At 35.2% G+C, this 13,007-nt stretch overlaps 1 protein-coding gene across 1 annotated transcript in view; it reads right to left on the reverse strand.

Moving 5' to 3' along the window:
* Positions 1-5,312: 5,312 nt before the first annotated feature.
* LOC123529230 (inner nuclear membrane protein Man1-like) overlaps positions 5,313-13,007 on the reverse strand; it is a 56,985-nt gene continuing 49,290 nt past the window's right edge. The window contains exons 12-14 of the mRNA XM_053522220.1: positions 12,887-12,995; positions 10,324-10,402; positions 5,313-8,946 (exon numbers count right to left, since the gene is read on the reverse strand). Coding sequence (XP_053378195.1) covers positions 8,795-8,946; positions 10,324-10,402; positions 12,887-12,995 — 340 coding nt within the window. The 3' untranslated portion in view covers positions 5,313-8,794. The remainder of the gene's footprint in view (positions 8,947-10,323; positions 10,403-12,886; positions 12,996-13,007) is intronic.

Genomic DNA, 13,007 nt, shown 5'->3' on the forward strand with positions numbered 1-13,007 from the left:
GAGGTAATTAATAAATTTAGTTCTATCTGTTATCTTTATTTCTTAGAAACTTTGATTAAATATATTTTATTGGTAGTTTTACTGTATAAAACATGGTGGCCAATAACTAATGCAATAGTAACCAGCAATAAATTAGTATTGCAATAGTCTTTCAGCAATATTAATAGTATTGCAATAGTCAAAATTGGCCTCAATAGTCGCCCCTAATTGTCATCACTTGACCGTCTGCATCAGTCGGCATTGGTGAAATTTTTTGTTTAGGACTACCTTTTCACAAAAAACCATAAGAGCTTCAGCTTTGAAACTTTGCACACTTGTTTGTCATCATTAGGTGACTTAGTAGGCCAAGAACCATAACTCTGATTTGCACTTTGTCAAAAAGAAATTTGAAAATTTGAGTTTCTTGTTTAAAATATTTTCAGGTCTGCATTTTCTCAAAAACGTGAGAGCTACAGCTTTGAAACTCTGCACACTTGTTTATCATCATTAGGTGACTATGTAGGCCAAGAACCATAACTCTGATGTGCATTTTTTCAGAATTATGGCCCTGTTTGTACTTAAAAAATTTGAGTTTCATGGTTAAAAATTTTGTTTAGGTCGACCTCGTGATGAAATTTTAAATGCTGGAAAGTCGCCATATGACCAAAAATAACTACCCTGCATTTTGTCAGAATTATGGCCCTTTTTGTACTTAAAAATTCTGAACTATAACACTTTTATTACATATTAACCAGCACTTGCAGACTGTAGGCGGTGCTTTTGTTAGATCTAGCAGCCCCTAAAAGGGCTAAGTGCCCCTTTTGACAAACTTGTAAAGAGGACCTTACATTTTGAGAGACCAATGATCTTGAAGATCCATCAAGTGGTTCATGAGAAGAAGATATTGAAAGGTTATCTATTTTTAGCTGTAATGGCCCCTAAAAGGTGCCAAGTGCTCCCATTGGAACAAATTTGTGACAGTACCTTATAAGTCATTTGATGGCGTTCGACGTCGTGGGAGTGAAATAAAGCCAGTATAGATGATGGATGAATTTACTTGGTCCAGTATGAGGGGTGTTAAATAAATACCCGGAAAAGTGCTGCCATTTCTTCCTGTATCGTCAACACGCGCAACTATTACAAAATGTACAGTAGGGAATACTTAGTTGGTATGTCAAAAATATATGTTTTCTATGGACAATTGACAAAAGTAAATGCTAGTCCCCATAGCAAAGTAATGTGACATCATCCAGCCCAGTTTTATATTTTTTTATACGTCCGTCTCTGAAAGAGTGGGGCATATTATGTGAACACCCGTGGCGGTGGTCAGCGTCCAAAGCATGTCCGCTCTCTAAATCAAACAGTTTTCATCCGATCTTCACCAGACTTGCTGACAACTCCGCCAAGTATGTTAACCAGCCAAATGCCCCAGGCATTCTTGGATTATGGCCCTTGAATTACTCGAAAAACTGCAAATTTAGCCTTGTCCGCTCTCTAAGTCTAACAGTTTTCATCCGACCTTCACCAAACTTGCCGACAATGTTTGTGGGCATAATATCTCGGCCAAATGTGATAACCACCCAAATCGCCCCAGGCACTCTTGGATTATGCCTCTTGAATTAGACCAAGTTCGATGACGGGCGTATTTTGTGACAGTCTGGCACTCTTGTTAATCATGGGCAAATCTCTAAACAAGAGGGTCATTGACCCTTAAGCGCTCACCTGTGTACAAGGCTTCAAGTGTGTTTGTTTGTTTGTTTTGGGTTTAACGCCGTTTTTCAACAGTATTTCAGTCATGTAATGGCGGATAGTTAACCTAACCAGTTCCTGGATTCTGTATTAGTACAAACCTGTTCTCCGCAAGTAACTGCCAACTTCCCCACATGAATCAGAGGTGGAGGACTAATGATTTCAGTCACAATGTCGTTTATCAAATAGTCACGGAGAACATACGCCCCGCGCAAGGATCGAACTCATGATCCCGCGATCCGTAGACCAACGCCACTTAGCGGGCTTCAAGTGTGTTAGTGTAAGTACAGAGTTTGGTATATTTTTATATATATAGCCTATATTATATACATGTCACACATTTTGAACCTAGGGCAATAATTTGAACACTTACAGTAGACATTACAAATCTGATATCACATGCCAAATATCAAGGCTCTAGCTATTATTGATTCAGAGAAGGAAAGTGATGGCAGCCATGTTTTTTGACGAATCGGAAATAATTTGAACAATCTTGGTAGAGGGTCACACAAGAACCATTTGTGTAAAATTATTTTAAAATCGGGCTTGCAGTTTCAAACAAGAAGATTTTTTTAAAGTTTCCACTATATACATACAGGGAAAAGTGACCAGGCCCTACGGCGGCCATTTTTTTTGACAAATCAAAATAATTTGAACAATCTTGGTAGAGGGTCACACAAGAACCATTTGTGTAAATTTATTCTAAAATTGGGCAAGCAGTTTCACACAAGAAGATTTTTAAAGTTTCCACTATATACATATAGGAACAAGAGGGTCATGATGACCCTGGATTGCTCACCTGAGTAATATGAGCTACATGTTTCAAATGTCAAACTGATGATAAAATATTAAGAAAGTCTGTAGGTTACATTTATGCTCAATGAAATTCAGTTTTATGATTTATGTGCAAAACTGTGTATGTCATCAAAATTTCAAGGCTGTATCTTAGAAAACAAGACAGTAGGTCAGTAGGTCAAGGCCACAGTCAAGTGACATCATATTACTTGGGGTCATCAGTTAATTATAATTAAATAGTCTTGGAAATAGGATCAGATGATTTTTTAAGTATTTTTCCTATAAACTTGCATAAAAACTAAGTGACCCCAGGGCGTGGCCTCTTTTAACCAAAGAGGCATAATTTGAACAATTTTGGTAGAGGACTACTAGACAATGCATCATACCAAATATCAAGAGCCTAGGTCGTATGATTTCTGACAAGAAGATTTTTAAAGCTTTTTCCTATATAAGTCTATATGCAACTTGGGACGCCCAGGGCAGGGCCTCTTTTCACCCAAGGGGTACAATTTGAACAATTTTGGTAGAGGACCATAAGACAATGCTACAAACCAAATATCAAAGGTCTAAGTGTTGTGGTTTCAGACAAGAAGATTTTTAACTTTTTTTTCCTATATAAGTCTATGTAAAACTTGTGACCCCCAGGGCGGGGCCATATTTGACCCTAGGGGGATAATTTGAACAATCTTGGTAGAGGACCACAAGATGATGCTACATACCAAATATCAAAGCCCTAGGCCATGTGGTTTTGTACAAGAAGATTTTCAAAGTTTTCCCTATATAAGTCTATATAAACCATGTGACCCCCGGGGCGGGGCCATATTTGACCCTAGGGAGATAATTTGAATAATTTTGATAGAGGACCACTAGATGATGCTACACACCAGATATCAAAGCCCTAGGCCCTGTGGTTTTGGACAAGAAGATTTTTAAAGTTTTCCTTTTGGTTGCCATGGCAACCAGAGTTCTGCATGGAATTCAATTCTTTGAACAATTTTGAAAGGGGGCTACCCAAGAAACATTCCTGTGAAGTTTGGTGTAATTCTGCCCAGTGGTTTTCAAGAAGAGTTTTTTAGGAAATGTTGACGGACGGACGACGCACGCCGGACTCCGGACATTGAGCGGTCACAAAAGCTCACCATGAGCCTTTGGCTCAGGTGAGCTAAAAAGTGAACACGCCCTCTGGTGGCCATATTTTTTGATGAATCAAAATAATTTGAACAATCTTGGTAGAGGGTCACACAAGGACCATTTGTGTAAAATTATTCTAAAATCGGGCCAGCAGTTTCACATAAGATGGTTTTTAAAGTTTCCACTACATACATATAGGGGAAAGTGACCACGCCCTCCAGCGGCCATGTTTTTTGACGAATCAGTATAATCTGAACAACCTTGGCAGAGGGTGACATAAGGACCATTTGTGTGAAATTATTTCAAAATCGGACAATCGGTTTAGGAGATGTCGTTTGAAGGTTTTTCTAATTTTAGCTCTGGCAGCCCCTATGTGCAACCAAGCGGAACCGTTTGAACAATTTTGGTAGAGGACCACCCAAGGAACATCATGGCCAAGTTTCATCAAAATCCATTCATTGGTTTTGGAGGAGATGTCTTTTAAACACAAATGTTGACAACGGACACATGCACAGACTGACAACCGACACAGCGTGATCACAATAGCTCACCATGAGCACTTTGTGCTCAGGTGAGCTAAAAACAAGCAAACAAACCTATACATTTTATTGTTATCAAAATTGTGATTTTCCCATAGACTCCCATTATGCAAACTTGTAACAGGTCAAAATGTTTCAAATTAGTCTAGCAAATATTCAGCACACGTGCCTATCTTTTTGCCAGATTTTCCAAGTATTTTCTGAAGTTTTGAAAAATCAAGGTTTAATCAAATTCAACATTGTAGAAAATTTTTGATCAGAACATGCAGAACTACCTTAAATGCAATTTACTTTCTGCTAATAACCTTAAAATGCTTTGACCGCTGGTCCTCAAACCTGCAATACAAATGGGCCAATTGCATTCTGTTGATACAATTTTATGAAGGAAGGAAATCACTAAACAATTTTACTGGATTGCCACAAATACCAGAGTGCCATTCATGTGAACTGTCTATTTATGTAAATAAAGGGTAAACATAACTGGCCTATAAAGAACATGAACTTTCAAGCCATTAAAGGAATACTTAAACAATGTAAAACTTTTTTCTGATTTACGTTTTGCATAACTTTTCATCCAACATTCCCAAAAGGAAGGTTCAATTTTTACTTTAATATTTAGCCTGAAAAGTTTAACATTCTCGCATACCAGAGGTTTACCATGGTTCTCTAGTGGTTAGTCTTGGGAATCTGACAAGCCTTTGATGGATGAGAGTGAGTTTTTACTTTAAGCCTGCTGGTGGCAAGTGATTCTGCCTTTGCAACCAGTGCAGACCAAGATCAGCCTGCACATCTGTGCAGTCTGATCATGGTCTTGACTGCTCGCTGTTCAGTCAGTAAATTTTCAGTGAACTACCCTTAGAATAATAAATGGTATTGCTCAAATTGAAAGATGGACCAGTTTAGCAGGGTAAAGGTTAATGGATCAGATCTTGTTAAAGACAGATGAGGTTCTGTCGACTTAGATCTAAAAAATATTGTGTTACAAGCTTAAATAATATATATCATGAGGTACAAATACATTACAATTCTCAGAAGTACACATGGGACTTATTCCTACGCCAAACTTCTTTACAGTAGGGACATTACTACAGGAGCTTTAACATATAACAAGGAATAATATAGAAAATTAAATCTTTATTCTTAATTTTTATTTCAATTTGAGACAATCTCGAACAACTTCTATGCTGGCTAGAAACTAATTTCAAATCGTGACATTTCATATCATAACTGTCAGTCAAGTCTGTTTTATTTCAAACTGAAGAACAAATATCATCAAACAATCATTGCATTTTTCTCATTCTAAACATGCTACAAATGAAATATTTTTATGTTCCTGATAAAGAAGGTTTTTATGAGTCAGTACGAGTGGCCATTCCATCAACATAATAGTTATATAACTTTTGTCAAGATAATGGTTGTAAACACAAGACTTTGCTTACTTCTAAGCTATGTTAGAATCCTTTAACTGTCATGACATGAACCCTTTATTCATGATCCTACAAAATATGCAAAAGAACATTTAAATAAAAGTGTGTTTTTTTAGTTTCATTTCTCCAAAAATTAATAGACAATGAAATTAATATATTATAAAAATTTCAGACAGTCTGTACTATAATAACTAGTAGTCTGTTTCATTTATACTTTTCTTTGAAAAACCTAAAGTTATCAGTGAGATATAATCCATGTCAGTCACAATGTGAGTGAAACAACTTTGCAGATCTACTTGTATTAATTTCTAAATTTTCGCAATAAAACAGAGTGAAAATTGTAGCCGTTCTTTATAATATATTTCTCAGTTCAGATAACATTACTAAAGGAGAATGCTTTGCTGTAAATAATAAAGTGAAATGGAACTTTATGTTGCATGTGTTATTGTAATGCCACTATACCTCCGACTTGATTTTGTTTACGAGCCTGTTTCCCATTCTGAGGTTACAATTTGTTCCAAAATTTGTATTTTAATATAAATAAGCATAAAATACAAAGATAATTTGTTTTTTTTTGTGAATATCAAAAATATCTCATCTTGAAGATTTTAACATTATCTTACTACATGGTCAAGAAAATATAAAATTGTCCCACTTCTCTGTGATATATTCTACATTCACTACAAAAAACAAAACAAGAGCTGTCGGATGACAGCGCGCTCGACTATTTGAAGAATTGATTGAAGAATGGAGTCAAAATATTACCACAGATTTTCAGACAAAAGAAAAAACTAGATTTGTTAAACCATGTTCCTGTATTTGTGGATTTTGATAAGTCTTGCACTAAATGGCAATGTGTGACCATGATGGCAATAAAGTGTTCAAAGTCAAACAGTTTAATCAAAATATGGAATGGTATGAAAAGTTTAACTGATTTCCAAGTCCAAAAAGGGACATAATTCAGCCAAAATAGTTGTCAGAATTATGCACTCTTGCCTACAGATGGAAGTCATGATGATAAACAAGTGTTCAAAGTTTAAAAGCCATATGTCAAATAATTTTGACAAAACGTGGAATTGTACAAAAACAGAACCAATTTCCAAGTCCAAAAAGGGCCATAATTCAGCCAAAATAGATGACAGAGTTATGTACTCTTGCCTACAGATAGAGACTACAATAATGAACAAGTGATAAAAGTTTCAAAGCCATATGTCAAACACTTTACACAAAATATGAACTGGTACGAAAAACTTAACCAAGATTTCTAAGTCAAAAGGGGCAATAATTCAGCCAAAATCCTTGATGAGTTATGTACTCTTGCCTATAACTGGACATGGTGATGGAAAACAAGTGTTGAAAGTTTCAAAGCTTTATCTCAAAAGACTTTGTCAAAATGTGGATTGGTATGAAAAACTTAACCAAGAATTCTATGTCAAAAGGGGCCATAATTCAGCCAAAATTCTTGGAGTTAATTACTCTTGCCTATAACTGGACATGGTGATGGTGAACAAGTGTTGAAAGTTTCAAAGCTTTATCTCAAAAGACTTTGTCAAAATATGAACTGGTAAGAAAAACTTAACCAAGATTTCTAAGTCAAAAGGGGCCATAATTTAGTCAAAATCCTTGATAGAGTTATGTACTCTTGCCTATAACTGGACATGGTCATGGTTAACAAGTGTTGAAATTTTCATAGCTTTATCTCAAAAGACTGTCAAAATATGAACTGGTACAAAAAACTTAACCATGATTTCTAAGTCAAAAGATGGAGTTATGTGCTCTTGCCTATAACTGGACATGGTGATGGTAAACAAGAGTTGAAAGTTTCAAAGCTTTATCTCAAAAGACTTTGTCAAAATGTGGACTGGTACGAAAAACTTAACCAAGGTGTGACGCCGACGCCAACACCGCCGTGGTGAGTAGGTTAGCTTTACTTATTCTTCGAATAGTCGAGCTAAAAAACAAACTTTATTTCTCACACATCTTCATAAATATTTAAGAATTTATATGCTCAGTTAACATAAGGATTAAAAAACATAATGAATAGATTCCATGAAGAATAATCTGTCTTAGCAATATTTACATCTATAAAGAACATCAACTACCTTTACGCAGTGCCCTATAAAATAATACAATCAACAAAATTTATCTCTAAAATGTATTAAAGTTTCTGTTCCATCTATCTTTAGCAAGTCCTACAATATCTTATTTCACAAGACCCTAACATGTATTTCCATATTTATACAAAATTCCTATATTGCACCATTTAAAATTTCTTAACATTATCCAATCAAGATCATGATGGCCCAGCCGTAAAAATAGCACTTCAGTCTAAAAATAGATACCCGGTTTTCACAGTAGAAAATGTTAATGTTAAATTATGCTAATTTTTTTTTGTAATATCATGAACCCTTTATTGTTTCTTTCTTTTTGTATACTGGTAGTCTCATAAATACCAAATGCAGCTGTTAGCAGATATTATGAACCCCTGAAAAATAATGTCAGCCTCCACTATCTTCTACAAAGACATTATTTTTTTAGTTCACAATATCTGCTAACACCCACAAATACATGTAAATATTTAAATAATGTCAACAAAGACCTGTTAGTTACACTCCAGTTAAACACCTGGCTGACAGAAAAGTTTGTACTGCACTTGATACAGCAGAGTTTCAGTAGAAAATTGTTACTTCCCATTTTTCTCTCATATGAAATTGAGGAAATGAGACGTAATGTACTAAATTTTGGGGGAATCTTATTACACAGAACTTTAAGGAACATATTCAAAGATTTTTCAAGGTCTGTACAGGATTAACATCCTTGAGTACAAAGAAAAATCTCACTTAATAATGCATTTTGAATGTCTTAAATACATTATACTTCCTTCTGTCCTGACAGTTTTTTTAGACTATTTTAACACTGCACTTCCGTGTAATAAAAATTCTACCGAATGAGAATTTCAAAGAATGAAAGGAAAACCATTTTGTTCGGCAATTTGTAAACGACCTTTGTACATGAATCAATATATGTCAGGGGAAGAACCTTAATCATTTTATTCCAAACATATCTAATACAACGCTTGTACCTGATTCAGCTCAATTTTTCGCACACATTCAAGTGTCAATCAAACCGCAGTAATATTTAATCTCCGCAAATATCCATCTCTGTGTAAAGATTTTATGTCATTTCGAGAGCAGATCTATGATATGGCCTTGATACTGACGGCATCTCGGATTTTGAAGGTTTCAGTGGATATCTTTTATTCCTTGAGTCGGGGAATCTATCATGGTAGTGCTCTAGACGAAGATACTTCACCGTAACTAAACGACCTGGAAAACATAATATTACCAGTTCAGTTATAATGATACTAAATTTCACATTCTTCTGAACAAAACTATTTAAGCTTTTAAGCAAAGCTATCATTAGTAATGCAGTTGTAATCATTTTCAGAAATTTCAAATTGAATATTAAATGCAACTTCAGAAGTATTTATTGTGTGACAAAAGCAATCATGTAGAGCTTCCACATTTTGACTGCATACTCACGAATTGCAGATTTCAAATAAGTTAGTACTAAGTGGAGACTTTATGGACTTGCATTTCTTAGCAGGTGAAAATTTTTCAGTTTCCTTGGTCAGGCAGTTACTGAATAGCAGCTTAGATTGGTTAAAAAAAAGTGCAGGGAAATTTATAAGATTAAATGAGACATTAGTTTTTGATTACGAAATTTGTGTAAAAAGCAATAGAATGTTTTCTGTAAAATTTGAAATAACTTACAAGTGCCTGGCTGAATGCATGTTTTTCTAATTTGTCAAATTAAAATAGTAGGTGTTAGTGGGCATTTAATCTCTAAATGTCATATAACAATGGTAGTAGGTGTGTTTGAAGAAAAATGGCAAAAAAAAAAATGGATCAGTCGCCTGTAATGTAAGTGGATTTTATTTATGTCTACAAGGCATACCATATGGGTCAGAAACTGTTTTGAAGGATAGTATGAAGTCATTTCTTAAAATGTAAGACGATGGGTAAATCAATAGTATTGTCTTTCTCAGAATGGTTGGCCTTATAAACACAGATTTACATCCGAAACATGCCTTATGAAAATGTCTAGTAAACTGCCGACAAATACCCATAGCCATTATAATGGCATTCACAGCATGCAATGTGTTTTTGGTAACATATTAATTGAAATTCTTTATGAGTTGCTATGTTTCAACTTGGATTTATGGGTCCCTAGACCTGGTAAGTTATGCACTGTGGATCAAAAACACAGTTGCTTTTTTCATTCAGTCTTGACGAAAAAAATCCATTCCTGAAAAATTGCAAATTAAAGATGTAGCTGAATTTGAACCTTGCCTAGGTACACGTAGACTAGAACTCATCCAGTTCAGAAATAGTCTGAGCATATCTTTACAAGCTTACATCACTTACTGACGTTACATCATTTTCTAGCCTTGATGCAGGGGTATACCAAAAGTGCTCATCTGGACAACATTTTAAGGCACCTAGGTATAATTTAGACCAGCTGGAAAGATGTCTACTAAAGTGAAGTAACTAACAAAACTCTCTACATTCTTAGGGTCAATCACAAAATGACAACTAATAATAAACTGGAGCCTTTCCTAAATAAAGTACATTTTAGTTAAAGTTTTCTTTCGTGTTGAGTATCTTAAATAAAGCTAAACAAAACTGATCAAAATATATTACCATCAAACCACCATCCATGTAAAGCCTGATAAGCCTCATAGGCTTTTTCACAACTGATACATTTTATGTATACACAGCCCTGAAAAACAAACATTCTTGTGTAATCCAGTAATGAACATCTTTACTTCATTCAGTTACATTTTTGGGAGCTTTCTTTTTTTTACATCATATGCATTAACAAGAGGGTCATGATGACCCTGGATTGCTCACCTGAGTAATATGAGCTACATGTTTCAAATGTCAAACTGATGATAAAATATTAAGAAAGTCTGTAGGTCACATTCATGGTCAATGAAATTCAGTTTTACGATTTGTGTGCAAAACTGTGTATGTCATCAAAATTTCAAGGCTGTATCTTAAAAAACAAGAAAGTAGGTCAGTAGGTCAAGGTCACAGTCATGTGACATCATATTACTTGGGGTCATCAGGTAATTACAATTAAACAGTCTTGGAAATAGGATCAGATGATTTTTTAAAGTATTTTTCCTATATGACTCATATAATAACTAAGTGACCCCAGGGTGGGGCCTCTTTTAACCCCAGGGGCATAATTTGAACAATTTTGGTAGAGGACTACTAGACAATGCATCATACCAAATATCAAAAGCCTAGGTCGTATGGTTTCAGACAAGAAGATTTGTAAAGCTTTTTCCTATATCTTGGGACCCCCAGGGCAGGGCCTCTTTTCACCCAAGGGGTACAATTTGAATAATTTTGGTCTAAGACCATAAGACAATGCTACAAACCAAATATCAAAGGTCTAAGTGTTGTGGTTTCAGACAAGAAGATTTTTCAACTTTTTTTCCTATGTAAGTCTATGTAAAACTTGGGACCCCTGGGGAAGGGCCATATTTGATCCTACAGGGATAATTTGAACAATCTTGGTAGAGGACCACTAGATGATGCTACATACCAAATATCAAAGCCCTAGGCCATGTGGTTTTGTACAAGAAGATTTTCAAAGTTTTCCCTATGTAAGTCTATATAAATCATGTGACCCCCGGGGCGGGGCCATATTTGACCCTAGGGGGATAATTTGAAAAATCTTGGTAGAGGACCACTAGATGATGCTACATACCAAATATCAAAGCCCTAGGCCATGTGGTTTTGTACAAGAAGATTTTCAAAGTTTTCCCTATATAAGTCCATATAAACCATGTGACCCCCGGGGCGGGGCCATATTTGATCCTAGGGGGATAATTTGAACAATTTTGGTAGAGGACCACTAGATGATGCTACACACCAGATATCAAAGCCCTAGGCCCTGTGGTTTTGGACAAGAAGTTTTTCCTTTCGGTTGCCATGGCAACCAGAGTTCTGCATGGAATTCAATTCTTTGAACAATTTTGAAAGGGGGGCTACCCAAGGATCATTCCTGTGAAGTTTGGTGTAATTCTGCCCAGTGGTTTTCAAGAAGAAGATTTTTTTAGAAATTGTTGATGGATGACGCACGACAGACATCAAGCGGTCACATTAGCTCACCTTCACTTCGTGACAGGTGAGCTAAAAATACTATAAAGAACTCATTAAGTAATTCTATTTTCACATTCATCAATAATAACTCACAAATGAAAGTACTTTCTAAATGAACAAAATGGGCATCTGGATTTGTGTAAAAAAAAAATTCTTTATTTACTAAAAATGTCCATTACATACTGAAAGTGTGTATTAAGATTTGACATGTAAATTATTCATTGAAAGAGTATTCTAAAGATCTATTTTATGTTTCTTTGTAGGTAAAAGATTTCATTTCTAAATAGACATTAAACAGTCACTTGATACAAGTCACAACTTACTGCACTAGGTCATATCAAAGTGGATCTAAGCTTACACTACTGAAAAGCATACCCCAGTTTTAATAACACAGGCATTTTAGCAGTTGAAACAGAGTATTCATTAAGATGAAATAGTTTACAACTAATGTAGTAGTTCAGTAATGGATAGAAATAAGTCTTTCAGAATATTTCATCCCAGGCATTTTTAGTTTTAATATTTTTTTCTTGCTCAGACAGCCAAAAATCTACTGGTTCAAGGACACTAAACATAGAGCCAATTTGGTGTGGCCTAACTGAAAGAAGGTTAACACTCTAGTAGTCCTAATTTCCCTATTGATGATAATATCTTTGAAAAAAAACTTGCCTCTTGTAAACACCATGGTCCTTTACTTTTCTCTAGAATACTTTCCTCATCTAGAATCTTCTATAAAATGTATGCAGAACACCATTATTTTTACATTTCTCTTACTTTTTTGTGAACTTACCTCTTTAAAATCCTATTCAAAAATATATGTAGAACAGCAAAATTATCCTTTTGTTACATTTCTTTGGGAATACTCTCCTCTGAGAGGGGAACTTACCTCTCTCGTGGTCCTTTCTAAAAATATTTGTAGAATACCACGTCCATCCTTACATTTCTTTAGAATACTCTAACAAATGTCTAGAATGTTCAAGAAAACTTACCTCATTCAAGGTCCTTTCTACAAATATATGTAGAACACCATGGTTACCCTTACATTTCTAAAGACTGCTCTTGCAAAATATCTACAATCTTCAAGAAAACTTACCTCTCTCGAGGTCCTGTCTACAAATATATGTAGAATACCATGGTTATCCTTACATTTTTCTAGCACACTTTCCTCAATGTCTAGATGCCAATCGTCAACATTCTGTTCCCTACAACAACAA

The sequence above is a fragment of the Mercenaria mercenaria genome, chromosome 13, assembly GCF_021730395.1.
Source record: "Mercenaria mercenaria strain notata chromosome 13, MADL_Memer_1, whole genome shotgun sequence".
NCBI lineage: Eukaryota > Metazoa > Mollusca > Bivalvia > Venerida > Veneridae > Mercenaria > Mercenaria mercenaria.